At 39.6% G+C, this 15,774-nt stretch overlaps 1 protein-coding gene across 1 annotated transcript; it reads right to left on the bottom strand.

The window, feature by feature from the left end:
* Window positions 1-1,134: 1,134 nt before the first annotated feature.
* On the bottom strand, window positions 1,135-15,759 carry gca.L (grancalcin L homeolog). The gene is given in 8 exon segments (NM_001092185.1): window positions 1,135-2,931; window positions 4,199-4,257; window positions 5,287-5,400; window positions 6,172-6,319; window positions 7,250-7,293; window positions 9,539-9,608; window positions 13,162-13,299; window positions 15,602-15,759. Coding segments are annotated over 8 exon segments (624 nt in total). The 5' UTR covers window positions 15,626-15,759; the 3' UTR covers window positions 1,135-2,904.
* Window positions 15,760-15,774: the final 15 nt, after the last annotated feature.

The raw sequence follows: 15,774 nt of genomic DNA, 5'->3' as shown, positions 1-15,774 counted from the left end.
CTGCTCATTGAGTGCTTTAAAGGTAAATCCTCCCCACAAAAATGTAATCAGCGAACAGCCTCTTTGAAATATTTAGATACCTGCCACTCTGAAGAAGATGGCGTCTGTGAACTCCACTGCACAGAATCTGCACTGAGGGGTAAGTAAAGCGTTGGGGGCATTTACTGGAGGTAACACCTAGGCTGGGGAGGGTAGGGGTTTTTATAATTAATTTGGTTCTCCTTTAACCACTTAGAAATCCTTCTCCTCCTCTAACCCATTCTGCCCCTTCCCTCAGGAATTTACTTTGGCTGTTGGCTAATGGGCATGCTCAGTTCTTCTCAGCTCAGATTACTAAACACACCTCCAGTCTAACAGCCAATAAAGAGATAGCATTGCTGGTTCCCATAGAAACTCTAGCTGTCTGATCCTACTTTTTTTCTCCTAACCACCACTCCTAAGCTCAGTTTAACCATTACAGTGCTCAACCCCAGCAGAACTTTTTATCAAAGTATGTTGTGCCTGTGTAAACCTGCATTCTGCATTGCATGAACTTTACAGCATACATGTCCTCTTTGCAGATGTCAATGTTACTGATGATGTGTCAGAAAGGAAAATGGCCGCCGGGTGAAAGCTGCTATTTGTTTTAGGAAAATGTGATGGCGCTGGCAAATGGAGGGGGTATATGCAGTACAAATTATGTGGCTTGGGTGGGGAAAATATGCCCAACTTGCTCCATATACATGGTATGAAAATATAGGCTTTACATGTCCTTTAATAAAACTTTATATAGGTGTATACTTCCCCTTTAACGGAGAGTTGGAAACAGACTTTCCTTATGTTTTCCTACTGAAAGTCAAGGTGCCCATAGATGGAACAATTATCTTTCCTGAGACGTTTGTTTTCAATATGGACATTTAGAGCTGAATCATCAGATATACAGTTAGAACCAATAGAATTCAACTTGTATTTGAGTAACAGTGATCAATGTTCATCAAACTTTTTTCAACCTGGCCAACCAAGTCTTCTGCCAAGATTGGCTTGTCTCCCGCCGTACACGAACCAGTGCATCCATAGCCAGCTTTATATAGAGATTACAGCATTCTCCAGCTGCACAGTATCACAGGAAACCAAAGAAACAGAGGCTTCTTTAACTGAATGTAGAATAATTTATTCAGTAATTGCAATATTATTCGTGTTTGTTGCAGAAAGAAGACATTATAACAATGGTGCCAATCAATCACGCTATACGTCACAGCACTTATCGGTAAAAATACTTGTATATAAAAAAAAAACAATGGCAAAATAAATCAAGTACAACATTGATAATGAATGCATGGTGAAGTCTTAACCTTCCAAGAAGGTCTGGTTTGTGTAGAAGAGACCATCATTTCTGCTTATAGAGGTAAATGGTGAAACCTGTTTTTGGTTCACTTCTGACCTATTTAAGAATTCTACTGCCGTTCTGTAAACCCCAACAATCCAATGTGATCATATGGTGAGTGACACCCGACTGCAAGGTGTATCCCTGTGATCTGTGCTAACACAATTCTAAAATAAATGCTGTACAGGGTCCAACACTCAGAATCCTGAGGATGGCACTTGTATTCCAATCACTCAAAGCTACAGCAGCCCAGATACCTAGACTCAAGGTGGCCATGCACCCGCAGATAAAAGCTGCTAACTCAGCCCTCCCAACTGTCTGAAAATCGGACAATGAGGCAGTTTAAAAAAATCCTGTTGGCTATTTAATGCAGTCCTCTTCCAACTGACTTCATAGGCCCCATTATGATCAGATAATTGCCCCAGGGCCTAAAGGACTGACTTGGCCTTGTATATTTTTGGCCAGATTGTGTAAAGATTAGCTTTCTTGGCAACCCCACCAAATAGTGTATGACCACCTTAACTTACCAAGAAGTGCTTTAGAAAACTGGCCTGCACTCCCATAGAGAAAAGCAGGCAAGTACAGTGCTCCATTGCACCTGGGGGCTTAGAATCTGAGGGTGATCTAGCCCTGAAAATAGTGGCAAGGAAATTAGGTCCTGGGAACAGCACTAATGCTAAAACAGTGTTGGTATCCCTTTAATATAAATGACCTGAATTTGCAGCTAAACAAACAACCCCCACACACTATGTTCTTTAGAGTAGAATATGCACACACGTAGCAACTGTTATATGTTTATAAAATGGTGAAAAAGCACGTCGTTAAACATGGCAACCCCAAGGGAGTTACGTTTAATCCCCAATAAGTCTTGAAATCCAGGCTGTAAATAGAAAACAGTTTCCCATAATGCAGTAAATAAAGGTGTATGTAAAAAAACAAGGGAATACAGAATCCTCGGCTGGAGATTCGGCCAAAGATCGAACTAAAACAGAACAAAAATGTGCATAAACTTTTGCTTTCATTTATCCAGTGCTGCCTTACTGCAAACTGGTACATGTAAAGGATCGATTACCCACAATACCATTCCAGATAATGGGAGCACTGTGCCTCAAGGCTACTAAAAAAATTTCAAGAAAAAAACAAAAAAAAGATTGTTTTTGCCATCAACATTGATTTTTGTCCACTTAATCAGCATCACACTAATTGCACAAATTATTAAGAGAGAAAAGGCAAAGCAAAGTTCATTAAGGGCAAGGGGTTGCTGCATCATGGAGCTTCCCCGGCTTCAAGATAATAGATCCTTTAACTGTGTGTATTATTAAATGGCAATTTTGAGCGCATCCTGATTTCCAAAGTATACACTATAGAAGTGTGCATGCATGTATGAGGGATATCCAAATTCTGATAATATATGCTGCAAATGCTTTACAAAGTGAAAGATGATGGCCCAAATTCACAGCTATGATGCTCAGTTCCTTCCATACATTACAGTTCACATGTTGGGTTATAATGCCATTCTTCTTGAATTGCCTGGAGAGGGTTCAGATTGCCATGGTGCACTGCAAAAACTGCACAACATAGAAGATTAATAGATTTTAAGCTACATGAACTTAATGATATCTGTGCATGGTAGCCTCACACAGACAGACATTACAATGCAACATTTTCGGGGTAAGAAGTATTTTGCACAGCAAGAGTTTCTCGTGGACACTTTAGGTTCAGGAATAAATAACTTCCTAAGATGGTGGCAAAGAAGAGCAGTCTCTCTGGTGGTTGTGTGATCATAGAGGGAGGGTACTGCAACTTTACATGGGGAGCTGCCTTGCTGGAAGTTAGGTTCACTGTGGGGGTAGAACAATCTTAAAATTGTAAAATCAAACTTTTTTAAAAAAAATATTTGTTCGCATACATTGAAAAAAACACAAAAAACACCATGACAAATTAAACTTTAAAATCGCAAAGTCTTCATTAAGAAATAACCAGGAGAGGAGAAATTGAGTGCTGCGCGATAGACCGTCGCATTATCGCCTTTTCTGAAGAGGAGCTAACGCGGAGTTTCGTTAAGTTATTTCTTAATTAAGGCTTTGCGTTTTTGAAGTTTAATTTGTCTTGGTGGGTTTTTTTTTTCAATGTATACTAAAAAAAATTTATAATATTTTGCTGTTACTGGTCCTTTAATGTGCCTAATCTATTAGAAGCATAATACTTAAAGGACAAGGAAAGCATGATATATACACACCACCTTCTCTGGAATGACATTTCAGTTGCGTTAATCGTGCGTCAGTGCTGCATAGTTTAAATGTGGAATACCCAAGAGGCTAATAGCAGGGAACCAAAGAATGCGCAGAAATCACAGAGTGACATTTCAGGTCTGCATCAAGGGTAATAGTATTAATAAACGCACACTAACAGTGCATCTGTCATATTGATGAAGAGGGACAAAAAAATATGGCAGTGAATAGTACAGTGTGGCGGAATTCAGAAACATCAAGTAAGTGAAGGCAGCACTATTGAGGGAAACTAGTGACGAGTTCAGCAATGGGGTATGTATCATATGTCTTTTAATGCTGTTGAACTAAGCTCATGCAAAACTGCTCCGGCTACTTCTTTTGTATGCCAGGAAGCAGATACACTAAGTGTAAATCTACCCACTCTCTACTACAGAAAGCCTAGATACAGGCAGAGCAGCGCGAGACCAGCTGGTTGCCCAAATAAATACTGCAACGGTTTACATTGAGGACAAGTGTAACAAATATCACTGTTTTTGTCTTCTTGCCCCTGTTTCTGTATACACTAAATACCTACAAAATAATGACTGAATCAAAAGATACTTACATCATCATATATAAAATTAACAAATCCTTGCTGCATGCCATCTCTCCTCCTAAACAAATCTGCAAAATGAATAACAAACATTTTAATATTCAATATAGAAAAGATGCTGCGTAAGAAAACGTGACAAAAACTCACAATGCCACCTATTAAGCAAAACAGAAGGAACGGTTTTGTTTACCATGGAGAATAAAGCTGGCCACACACACATGTGTTTTGAAGCTCACCCAATAACAAAATTCTTAATATTACCTTAAAAGCTAAAATACTGTATTTTTATTTCTTCCGACCTTCAGCCTGGAATTGTAACTGCTATTTGATTGCTAGGGTCACTCGCCTTAGCAAGCAGCCATATGTTTGAAAAGTAAATTAGGGAGGCTCTGAATAATTATGATAAAATGATAATAAAAAAAATCACTGTAGCCCAGTGTCTTCATTGACAATCACAGACCATGGAAGCCAATTTTTCATTGCATGCTGAAATATGTGGTTATACGAGGGAAAGTAATGAAATAAAAAAATGAAGAATAAAACACTGCTTAAGAGTCTGTTGATTTAAGCCATTTTAAATGTCCCAAACGACTTGATTAAAAAGTTAAATAAAATATGCTGTATTTGAATCACGTGAGATACATTTAGGGGGTTATTTATTTAGGTCGCGTTTGTGAGGCTTGTGTGTTTTTTTCTACCTCGAATGAACTCACAACTCAAATGTTTGCTTATTTATGAAAAAACCTGAATGTAAAAAACTCAACTGAATGCAATCAGGGGGATAAACTCGAATACTCTAATTGATCAAGTTATCAGCGAGAAAAACCTTGAATAGCTCAAAATTGATCGAGTTTTCAAGAGTAAACCATTGAAAAAAAAATAAAACAAAATCATGAAGGCAAAACACGTCTTCAAATGGTTCAAGACTTCAACATTACCTTGATTTGAGGTTTTACTGAAACTATCCTCAAAAAATTATATTGTTTTGGGCAAACACAACTGGACCATTAATACATAACCCATAAAAGTTAAAAATTCCTAATTTAACCAAAATGCCCCAAAATGGCATACTACATTGATGCACTAAGGAAAAAGCATACCTGTTAATGCACGAAGCTTCACACAGCAAGCAACGTAGTCATCAAAATAAATTCGGCCACTTTTGCTGTAACGTTTTACAATGGAGTTCAGTGTTTGAGGAGATAACCTGTAACCTGCAATGGAAAGGTTAAAAAGGAGATATTTGGTCTGTTTTTTTTTTTAACACTTCCAGGAAAAAAAAAATAAGCTTAAACCTAAAGATTTGTTTAGAATTTCTAGACTGCTGGGTTTATATTTTGCCAAACAAGCTTAAACTTAAAGTTTTGTTTAGCATTTCTATACTGCTAGGTTTATGTTTTGCCATTACAAAGTCTTAGCAAGCATCTCTGCAAAAAAACCAAAACAGCACCAAATCGCTTTTAAAACTAGCCATACATGAAATTTACTCCAATTCTGGTATGTGCATTGTGGCCGGATGATCCCAACCAATATCTATGATATCTATGTACCTTGGATACTGGTTGGAGTATAATCCCTTGTGCAATATCCACCCAATATATTAATTTGGAATTGGCAATAACTTTAAAAAGATACTAAAACCAGACATTATCTTTTATGCTATTTATAATTCTGCCATTACTTGCATTACCATTCTGATTCCCTATGTTTCTCTATGAGGGGGCTGTCATATGTGTGCAACAGTTGTCCGTTAGCATAAGAAACTGACAAGTTAATAAGGAGCAGTCAGGTTTAGGACCTTCAAGTAACATTTACTTACAAAAGCAGCCCTATCAGCAAAAAAATTACCTATAGGTGACATTTAAAGTATATTAATATTTTGAAGAGTAGTTTTTTTAGTGTCAGTATCACTTAAATGCAAAGAATATTACGCTGTTATAGAGGTTGCTACCTGTTTATGAACGTGTGTCCACCAACATGCTTACCCATTGCGAAGATGGCTTGGTTTAACTCATGTGGCTCCACTGTTCCACTTCTGTCCTGATCAAACGTACAAAAATTTTGCTTCCAGGCACTCAAGACCCCCCACAGTTCTTTGAACTCATTGAATCCCATCTTGCCAGTATGATCCCTCTGGTTCAGGCTGGTTAAAGAATATCTTCTATTTTTTTTTTTAAAAGCACATTGTCTAATCTTTATGTTGTAAAATCGCTTTTACAATCACATATTAAGGCAGTAAAATAACAAAAGACCATTGTCTGAGCCACTTTCCTATGGGCACGCCTAAGGAAATCTCTTTTACATCTATTACTTTAAATTTGTTTCTCTGTAGTCTGTCATTTGCCGGCTCAGTCTAGCTCAGCCTCAGCAATGCTACATTATATCAAATCACAACCCATCAGTCTATTTGTATGCTCAAGGAAATTGAGGAAAATACAAAGCGGGCAAAAAAGAGTGTATAGCATCTCTTTATCAATGTATTTTTCACTTTCGATTCCCCAGGTTGAAAAGTAAAAACAAATCACTTGGACCATTGGTTGTGCCCATTATGCTATACAGACAGTTAGGAAGACATGAAGGCAGTACAACTAAATAAAAATCCTCAGGCAATGGAACACAGAAAAAGTTTTGTTGCTGTGCTTAACTTCCAGTGCAGGCTACAAAAAATCTGAAAAAAAAAAACAAAAAAAAAAAAACCTTTCTATTGGTGTCAGTGTGAATTGTCATCAACAAAACTTACAGACTGAATAAACACTGAAACATGCACAAATCAATATCCCGCAGTTGGGCAATTCAAATGTACATCCCACAGACACCAATGAAAGGTATTATCTGAAATTTTGTCAGACACAACCTTAGGCAACAACATATTTGTGTCAGTACAGACAACAGAAAAGTAAATTAGTATCATTAGATGGGATGGCTGACTAAAGGGTAGATCTACACCAGATTCATTGGGTCAGACCATGCTGGGGATGTAAGGAGGATTATTTTGCTAATTAACCAGTATTCAAAGGAACACAAAAGCACAGTAGAACAGGCACCAAGCCTCATAAAGGATACATCTAACATGGCAATCATAATTCGGCATGTCTCCAAACTAAAAGCTAGAGTAGGGGGAAAAATATATATATATTATTATTATTCATTATTTACATACCAACATACGCTAACTTTTTAGAGATTATAGATCATTCACATCAAAACATAACTAGCAAGACATATATTGCTCTTTGTTTTAGTATCACTACCAATGATCTCTATCCATCTGCTCTTGCACTAAAATTCCCAGCACCAATGGCAGCAAGAGGTAGAGCATACTAGAAAAATGGAAGAAATAACTCACATTATCCACAATAAGAGGAATAGATACTGGGAAGTCTGGGGACCATGGGTTAGGTATTTAAACAAACCGAGCTAAAAGGGATGTTATTTAGAATAGAAATATAGGGAGATTCCTCAGTAGTAAGGAAAGGAACGCACCGGGGAGGGGGCAAGGGAGGTAGCCGAAATAATAAAGGTAATTAACCGGTCTAAGTAACCCTAAAAAGCCCGAGACATGGCCTGTGGGTGAGGCAGTGAAGGTTAGAGGTACCCAGTTGTGAGATAGCCAGGGTCCCATATACCCCTATATACTCTTATATACTTTTACTTTACTCTTTTATACTTTTTTTTCTTCTCTCTTTTTATCTGTTTATTTGTTTATGTTTGTGGTACTGTAATGCATTTGGAAAAAAAATCTGTTAAAATAAACAATTAAAAAAAAAAAAAAAAAAAATTCCCAGCACTCCCAAATTAAGGCAGTTATAGTTCAGTAACAGCTGGAGAAACACAGTTTGTAGCCACTGATCTTAGAAAGAAGTAACACTCTCAAGGGTCAACTTCCAATTATATAATAACAGATGTACACGCAGGTTTATAAGAAGAGATTTGGCTGTGTTAATTTGGCACCTCTGAAGAAAATAGCCGCTGGCGGGAACTCGCGGCTAGAATGGGAGCCGCCGACATCACCATGCTGCACACACACTCACACGACAAGCTAAAATGGGCGCCAGACGGATATTGTGGGAGTTCCTATCCCCAAACTACCGCGGGCATTAACAACCCCAGCACCGCTCCCTCCCGTCTCTATCCTTCCACTGTCTGAACCTTTATCAGCGTCGAGAGGAAAGGGAGCCCATTAGCCTGGTAAGGAGTAGAGAGAGATAAGGAGGGGGGGGGAAGGAAACTACCCACCCCAGTAGAGGAACCCCGGGACTGATGAATTACCGCATTAGGGGTTAACTATATAGGTTCAGGGTGACTCTGTCCCAAATCTAGCCCCGGGTGTCAGTGATATTCGCTGACCGGTGATTTCCTCTGTTGGGTCTCACTGGAGACTGGTAGGTCCATCCTCCTGTGGACAGGACACTTGAACAACTGAAGTAAAAGAGCAAGTGCTAGGGGTAAAGCTGGAGTCCAGGCACGCCCTCTTTTCATCTGTCAATCAAGTGTCCTGCCTCCTGAAGAATGGAGCTTTACACCATCGGTCTCCTGTGTCCCCCGGAGACGTCAGAGAAAAGAACAATTCTATGAGATGGCTGCCATGCAAGCAGCTGAAATAGAAAAACTCTGGCACTCGAGGCAAGTGAAATGCAGGGTTTCCCCATGCTTTTTACTTCTTGTGCAGACGTGCAACGTTTCGGGGTGACCCCCCCATCCCGAAATGTTGCACATCTGCACAAGGTATAAAAAGCAAGGGGAAACCCTGCATTTCACTTGCCTCGAGTGCCAGCGTTTTTCTATTTCAACTATATATTGGGGTTGCCGTACTCTCTACGCTGTGCACCAGGCATTCTCTGTGAAGATACCGGAGTGTGCTCTGCTTCACCTTGTTCCTGCCATGCAAGCAGTACAATAGAATAAGCTTTCATCTTGACTTTGAAAGATATACTGCACAGAGAAGTGTGCAATATATATAGCTAGTTCTCATTATAGAACTAGTGTGTGTCCAGGAAAGGATTAAAAATTACTGTGCGAGACTAAAATATAGAGTACTAAAGCTTTTTATCCTTGGTCCTACATCTTTGGCTTTTTTTTTTTTTTTTTTTATAAATACACAATGTTTGAAATACTATAAACATCACTAATTCATCAGACTATTGGATCCTTTCTCCACCCCCAAGCCTGGCGTGATAAAAGATCAGATGCATTGCTTCCTATAGGAAAATGTCAGTTTCACTTCAACATGTGCATTTATTTTGAAAGAATTATATGATAGAGTTGCAGGTATCTATTATTTAACTTCCCCAAAGTAAAAGTTGTATCGTTAATAAGGTTCATAGGGAACGCAGGCATTTTTTTCAAACTTACGAGTATAGTTGCCATTGATTCCAGCCTGTGTTAAGCATCTCTGTAGTTCTTCTGCATCTATTTCACCATCCTACAGAAGAACAGCTGATTAAATAAACAAACACTCAAGAGTAGATACTGAACAAGCACAGAAGGATCATTACTCATCTTATTAATTTCTATATAGTACTTTTTAACACAATCACTGCATTTCAGGGGTTCAAAAGTAATTAGACAAATTAAAAAAACTGAAAAGAAAAATGTTCATTTCCAATACTTGGTTGAAAATCCTTTGTTGGCAATGACAGCCTGAAGTCTTGAACTCATAGACATCACCAGATTTTGGGTTTCCTCCTTTTTAATGCTCTGCCACGCCTTTACTGCAGCGGCTTTCAGTTGCTGTTTGTTTGTGGGCCTTTTTGTCTGAGGTTAAGTCTTCAACAAGTGAAATGCATGATCAATTGGGTTCAGAGCAGGTGACTAACTAGGCCATTCAAGAATATTGCTCTTCTTTGCTTTAATAAACTCCTGGGTTGCTTTGGTTGTATGTTTTGGGTCATTTCCCATCTGTATTATGAAACGCCTTCCAATCAATTTGGCTGAATTTAGCTGGATTTGAGCAGACAGTGTCTCTGAACACCTCCGAATTCATTCGGCTGCTTCTGTCCTGTGTCACATCATGGATAAACACTAGTGTCCCAGTGCCACTGGCAGCCATGCATGCCCAAGCCATCACACTGCCTCTATAGATATGTGGTATGCTTTGGATCATGAGCTGTTCCACGCCTTCTCCATACTTTTTTATTGCCATCATTCTGGTAGAAGTTGATCTTGGTTTCATCTGTCCAAAGAATGTTTTTCCAGAACTGTACTGGCTTTTAAATATGTTTTTTAGCAAAGTCCAATCTAGCCTTTCTATTCTTGATGCTTATGAGTGGCTTGCACCTTGCAGTGCACCCTCTGTATTTACTTTCATGCAGTCTTCTCTTTATGGTAGACTTGGATATCAATATGCCTACCTCCTGGAGAGTGTTTTTCACTTGTTTGGCTGTTGTGAAGGGGTTTCTCTTCACCATGGAAATGATTCTGGGATCATCCACCACTATTGTCTTCTGTGGACATCCAGGTCTTTTTGTGTTGCCGAGTTCATCATGCTTTCTTTCCCCCGGATGTACCAAACTGTAGATTTTGCCACTCCGGATATTGCAGCAATTTCTCGGATTGGATTTTTTTCTGTTTTTGCAGTTTAAGGATGGCTTGTTTTACCTGCATGGAGAGCTTCTTTGACATCAAAACCTTCCACATACAAGCACCCCCCCGACTCAAATCAACTCCAGGACTTTTATCTGCTTCATTGATAGATATAACAAAGGAATTGCCCACACCTGCCCATGAAATAGACTTTGAGTCAATTGTGCAATTGAGCCCCTAAAATGAAGTGATTGTGTCAAAAAAAAAAAAGCCTTAGTTCCATGTATGTGTGTGTGTATATATATATATATATATATATATATATATATATATATATATATATATATATATATATATATATATATATATATATATATATATATATATATATATATATATATATATATAAACTGCATCAGAGTTGTTTTATTTAAAATTCATTGTGGTAATGTTAAGAACCAAAATCAGGAAAAAAAAGTTGTCTGCCCAAATATTTATGGACCTAACTGTAATTTGGTTCCCTCTGTGTTAGTCAGAGGAAGTACTAAAAAAAAAAGGGGGGGGGGGTTTAAACTTCCTGGTTCAGAAAACTGTATTTTGTGTAATAAACACAATTTCCTTTGGTTTAAGACTATCAGCAAGTTTTCAGACTGAACAGCTTGTAGATAAACAACATAAGTTTGCCACTATATACAATAATAATATGAATGTTGGCATCCTTTGTTACTAGTAGCTAGGTACAGTATTAAGAATGAGTAGTGTGTCTACCATGCTAACACTTTGGTACAAAGTTGGTGTGATTAGATTAGTCTTATCACCATTCTGCATGTCGTGTCAAACCATAAAGCTGTCCACTATGCCCCCTAGGTGTGTAGGAACTGATGAAAAACTAAATTACACATGGAAAATAATTCTATTGACTAAAAGATAATTCACCAGTGATAATGTGGATTGCCAGCACTGTGTTAGGCATCTAGCTATTACCTGCGGTCATTATTGTCTTCATTATAGGACACTGGAATCAGACACGGGGATAAAGGACAGACCTGTTCAGTGATGTGAAACTGCATAAAGATTCCAACTCCAGTTACAGGGACAAATAACATGGAGTCAGATTTAAACAGATCAGCTGGGATTCTCATTGGAGCATTATTCTGAAATTTAATGCAGCCAGGAAGAGCTGGGAAACATTTTACTGAGCAATATTACTTTAAGAATACCACTCTGAAATTGCTGGACTACAGCTCCTGCCTTAACTTTGATAATATATTAAAGTATGCTTGGTCTTGTAGTCCAGCAACAAAAAAGTAAAGTGTGGTTGAGCAGTGTAGTACAGTAGGGTTTCGTGTTTCTTTAAAAGAGAAGGAACCCCTTTTGCAAAAAACCGTGTACCCCCAACCCCAGGTAGACCCACCTCCCTCCATGCTAACTACCCCCCCCCCAGGGAAATGCCCCATATTCCATACTTACCCCTTGGCGCAGATTCTTCCAGTGGGGTTCCACGCATCCATCTTCCGCGTCCTCGGTAAGCTGACTGCGAGATTGGTATTTCTGTACATGCAAAGTTGGAGCAGTTTGCCGGTTTAAGACAACTGTGCATGCGCAATATTACACGGAAATTGCCAATCTCCCAGTCAGCTTACCGAGGACGCGGAAGGTAGATGTGTGGAACTCCGCTGGAAGAATCTGCGCAGAGGGGTAAGTATGGGGCATTTCCCTGGGGGGGGGGGGGGTATTTAGCCTGGGGGGATGAGGGAGGGGGTCTACCTGGGGTGGGGGGTACGGGGTTTTTTGCAAAAGGGTTTCCTTCTGCTTTAAAGCAAAGCTGTGCAAACATTCCTGAATGAACTTTACTCACTTTAACAAGTGCTATTAAGCTTTAACCTGACACTGCAAATTAAAGGAAGACTAACATACAGCTTAATACATGTATATGAAAGAGTGCAGGAATAAGGCCTTGACATAGCTTTACATCCAATGTGCATGGTTTAGATGCATATGTGGCATTTATACCCACTGACATTAAACAGGCAGCAACAACTATATTATGATTATTTAAAGATCTAAATAATTGCAAAAATCCCAGGTATGGGATCCATTATATGGAAACCCGTTATTCAGAAAGCTCCGAATTATGGAAAGGCTCTCTCACATAGACTACATACAATTTTTTTTCCCCTTTTTCTCTGTAATAATAAAACAGTACCTTGTAATTGAGCCAAACTAAGATGTTGGCAGAACAACCAGCCTATTGGGTTTATTTAATGTTTACATGATTTTCTAGTAGCCATAAGGTATCAAGATCCAAATTACGGAAAGATCTGGTATCCGGAAAACCCCAGGTCCTGAGCATTCTGGATAACAGGTCCCATACCTGCATATTGAGTTGTTAAACATAAAGCTTAGGGAATGCTGCATTGAGTGTTGCCAATGGAACACAGAATATAAGGTACCTGTCCAGACACAGCTCGGAAATACCCCCACATGGGATCACCTTCAGGATACTGGGGCTGCCCAAAGTATGCACCTTGCAGGTTCGGTGGCGCCATGGTCTGTCCCATCATCTGCATGTGAGGATTCATGTTGCCAAACTGAAAAATGTAAAAGAGGCTTGTAAGCAACAATATTTGTATTCCAGAGGCGTAATTCAAGAAAACCTTGACAGTGTACAGCCTCATCCAGTTCATCGTACATTCATTCTGCATCGGTTTACTGGTTGAGTGACTGCCTTTAAAGATAACTAGTAGCAGATGGCTGGTTTAGTGACAGTGGCTCAATCATGTGACTAAAAGATATTAACAGCATAGGTAGCAATAAAGGTAAAGGCCATAAAAACAGAAAGAGAGCAAAGAGGAGTAATTGTGTTTAAATGAGAATTAAAATCAAGTTTTAATCAAGGATACCCTGCATATGTCCCCAGCCATAGCAAGGAAACCCCTCTGGATGGTCCTGCTTTCCATACTAATCTTGAAAATGCAGAGTTGTGCAGAGAGTTGGAAACCACCATACCAGGCCAATTGTCCTTTGGTACCCTGGTCTATGATGGTGATGGAGTAGCCAGGTAGCAGATGACTGAAAGACAAGCAGGCAGTCATGGCACCTGCTAACCCTGCTGTGCAACTTTGCATTTTAAGGAGCAAGGCCATTCTGGGGGATATTTTTCTCTGTGGCGGATGGGAGTGAGTCCAGTGCAAGGGATCCTTTATTATTAACTTTTCACTTTAGTTCTAACTGGTGATGTGAACAATATTGAATTAAAGGGCTAGAGCAATGTCATATGTGTCCCTACCACCCAGATACCTGAAAGCAAGCTAGAACACCCCCTTGCATGAGTGCCTATCATACCAGTAGATTTCCAGTTAGGGATATTACAGAGCTAATAAGGAGAGATTAAAATGTTCTCAGCTCTTTTACAGACTTTATTCATCATTCATCAGTCCCTATGCTAGCAGATCTTACAATCTAAAATCCCTAGAACATTCACACAAACTAGGGTAAATAGAAAAAAAAAGTGTTGAAGCAACTCCATAATTTGGGGAATCACACTAAGAACATAACTGCCATAAACAGGATAGAGGTTGCAAAGTGGAAGTCTCTTCCACTATGTAACCATAACGCAGGATTAGCCTGCGTGTCTCTAAAAGAAGAACCATGCCAGGGTATCCTCTAAACATAAGCACCACTTCCTCTTAAGCTCAACTTCACCTTTCCATCGGATCTAAGAAGAAACTATCCGGCATCAAAGGCTCCCTGATGGATACTTACTGGCCAAGAGCAGGTGTAAATGGGAGAGCCAAGAGTTGGTATAGGTGGAAGTTTCAGGAACTTGCACAAATGAAAAAAGCAATTAGTGGGTAAGTATCCACAGGTAATACACAGGTGGTAGAGCAAGGAAGAGAATGCAAAATAAAGATTAAACTAGTCTGAACCTGAGCTTCGTGAATTCATACAGGCTTCTATATCACTAAGGAAAGGTTCAGTGTGTAAATAAAGGGGAAGTAATAGTGCAGCAACATTGAAGACATCATGAAAATGATTAGTTTGTCCCTGCAAGCACACGTATCTGGTCGGAGCCCAGTCCCATCACCAGGCACCTTAGCAAGATGTCACACTCATTTATGATTGGCCAACTTTAAAAATGTCTAAAAAGCACCAAAGGAACAATACATGTAAAATCCTCATGGTAGTTGAATTGCAGTTATTCTGCTTCTCCGCGTGACTTCATAAATCACAGACAAGAAGGACTTAAGGCCAATAAGGAAGCAAATCTACTGTCTTTTAATATTTGGAATTAAACACAACCCTTAGTAAGTGGGTGCCCAATCATAATGATTGTGGCAGAGACTCTGCAGCACCTTGATAAGCTTATTTCCTACCCCTAGTGCTGGGCCCCAATAGGACAGACAGATCCAGACAAAGGCTTTTGGTCAGGGTTCCCTCTCACTATATGTATGTATGTATGTATGTATGTATGTATGCATGTATGTATGCATGTAAGTAACCATTAGACCAAGTGCCTCCCTGCTAGAGAGCCCAGGATACACAGGGCAGCGAACACATAAAGTGGTCTCTTCACTACTTTCTTCGCATGAGGTACTCTAGAAACCTGCGATCAGTATAAATAGTATCTAGCCTACGGCACTCTAGTCTTTGTTCGACTACAACTCCCAGAAGCCCGCGCCAGGCCGAAGGTTTGTACGAAACCCAACAGCAGCCTATGGAAACTGCTACACATTAGAAATGTGGAATATAGTGCATAGTTTGCACAGAGTACAGGGAACTGAAGTCCTAGATTTGCAGCCTTTTGGGAGTTCTACCCCCACCCCAGGAGCCAGGTGGCCTCTTCGCCAGCTACTAGGGCAATAAGCACGCCCAACTCCGTGCCATACTCACGCCTCCATATCCAGGGTACGCCATAGTTGTAGGAAAGTGACAGCGCTTACGGTTCTTCCCCTACAAATGCCTCGTTCAGTGAAAGCGCGTTAACAAATCTCTGGAAGTGTAAGGGGCCAATCAGCGCCGCGCTGACCCTAACTACCCGCTACCTATTGGTCTTCAGACAACTG

The sequence above is a fragment of the Xenopus laevis genome, chromosome 9_10L (genome assembly GCF_017654675.1).
Source record: "Xenopus laevis strain J_2021 chromosome 9_10L, Xenopus_laevis_v10.1, whole genome shotgun sequence".
Lineage (NCBI taxonomy): Eukaryota > Metazoa > Chordata > Amphibia > Anura > Pipidae > Xenopus > Xenopus laevis.
Note: the sequence above shows the minus strand (reverse complement) of the source record. Positions and strands in the feature narration are given on the sequence as shown.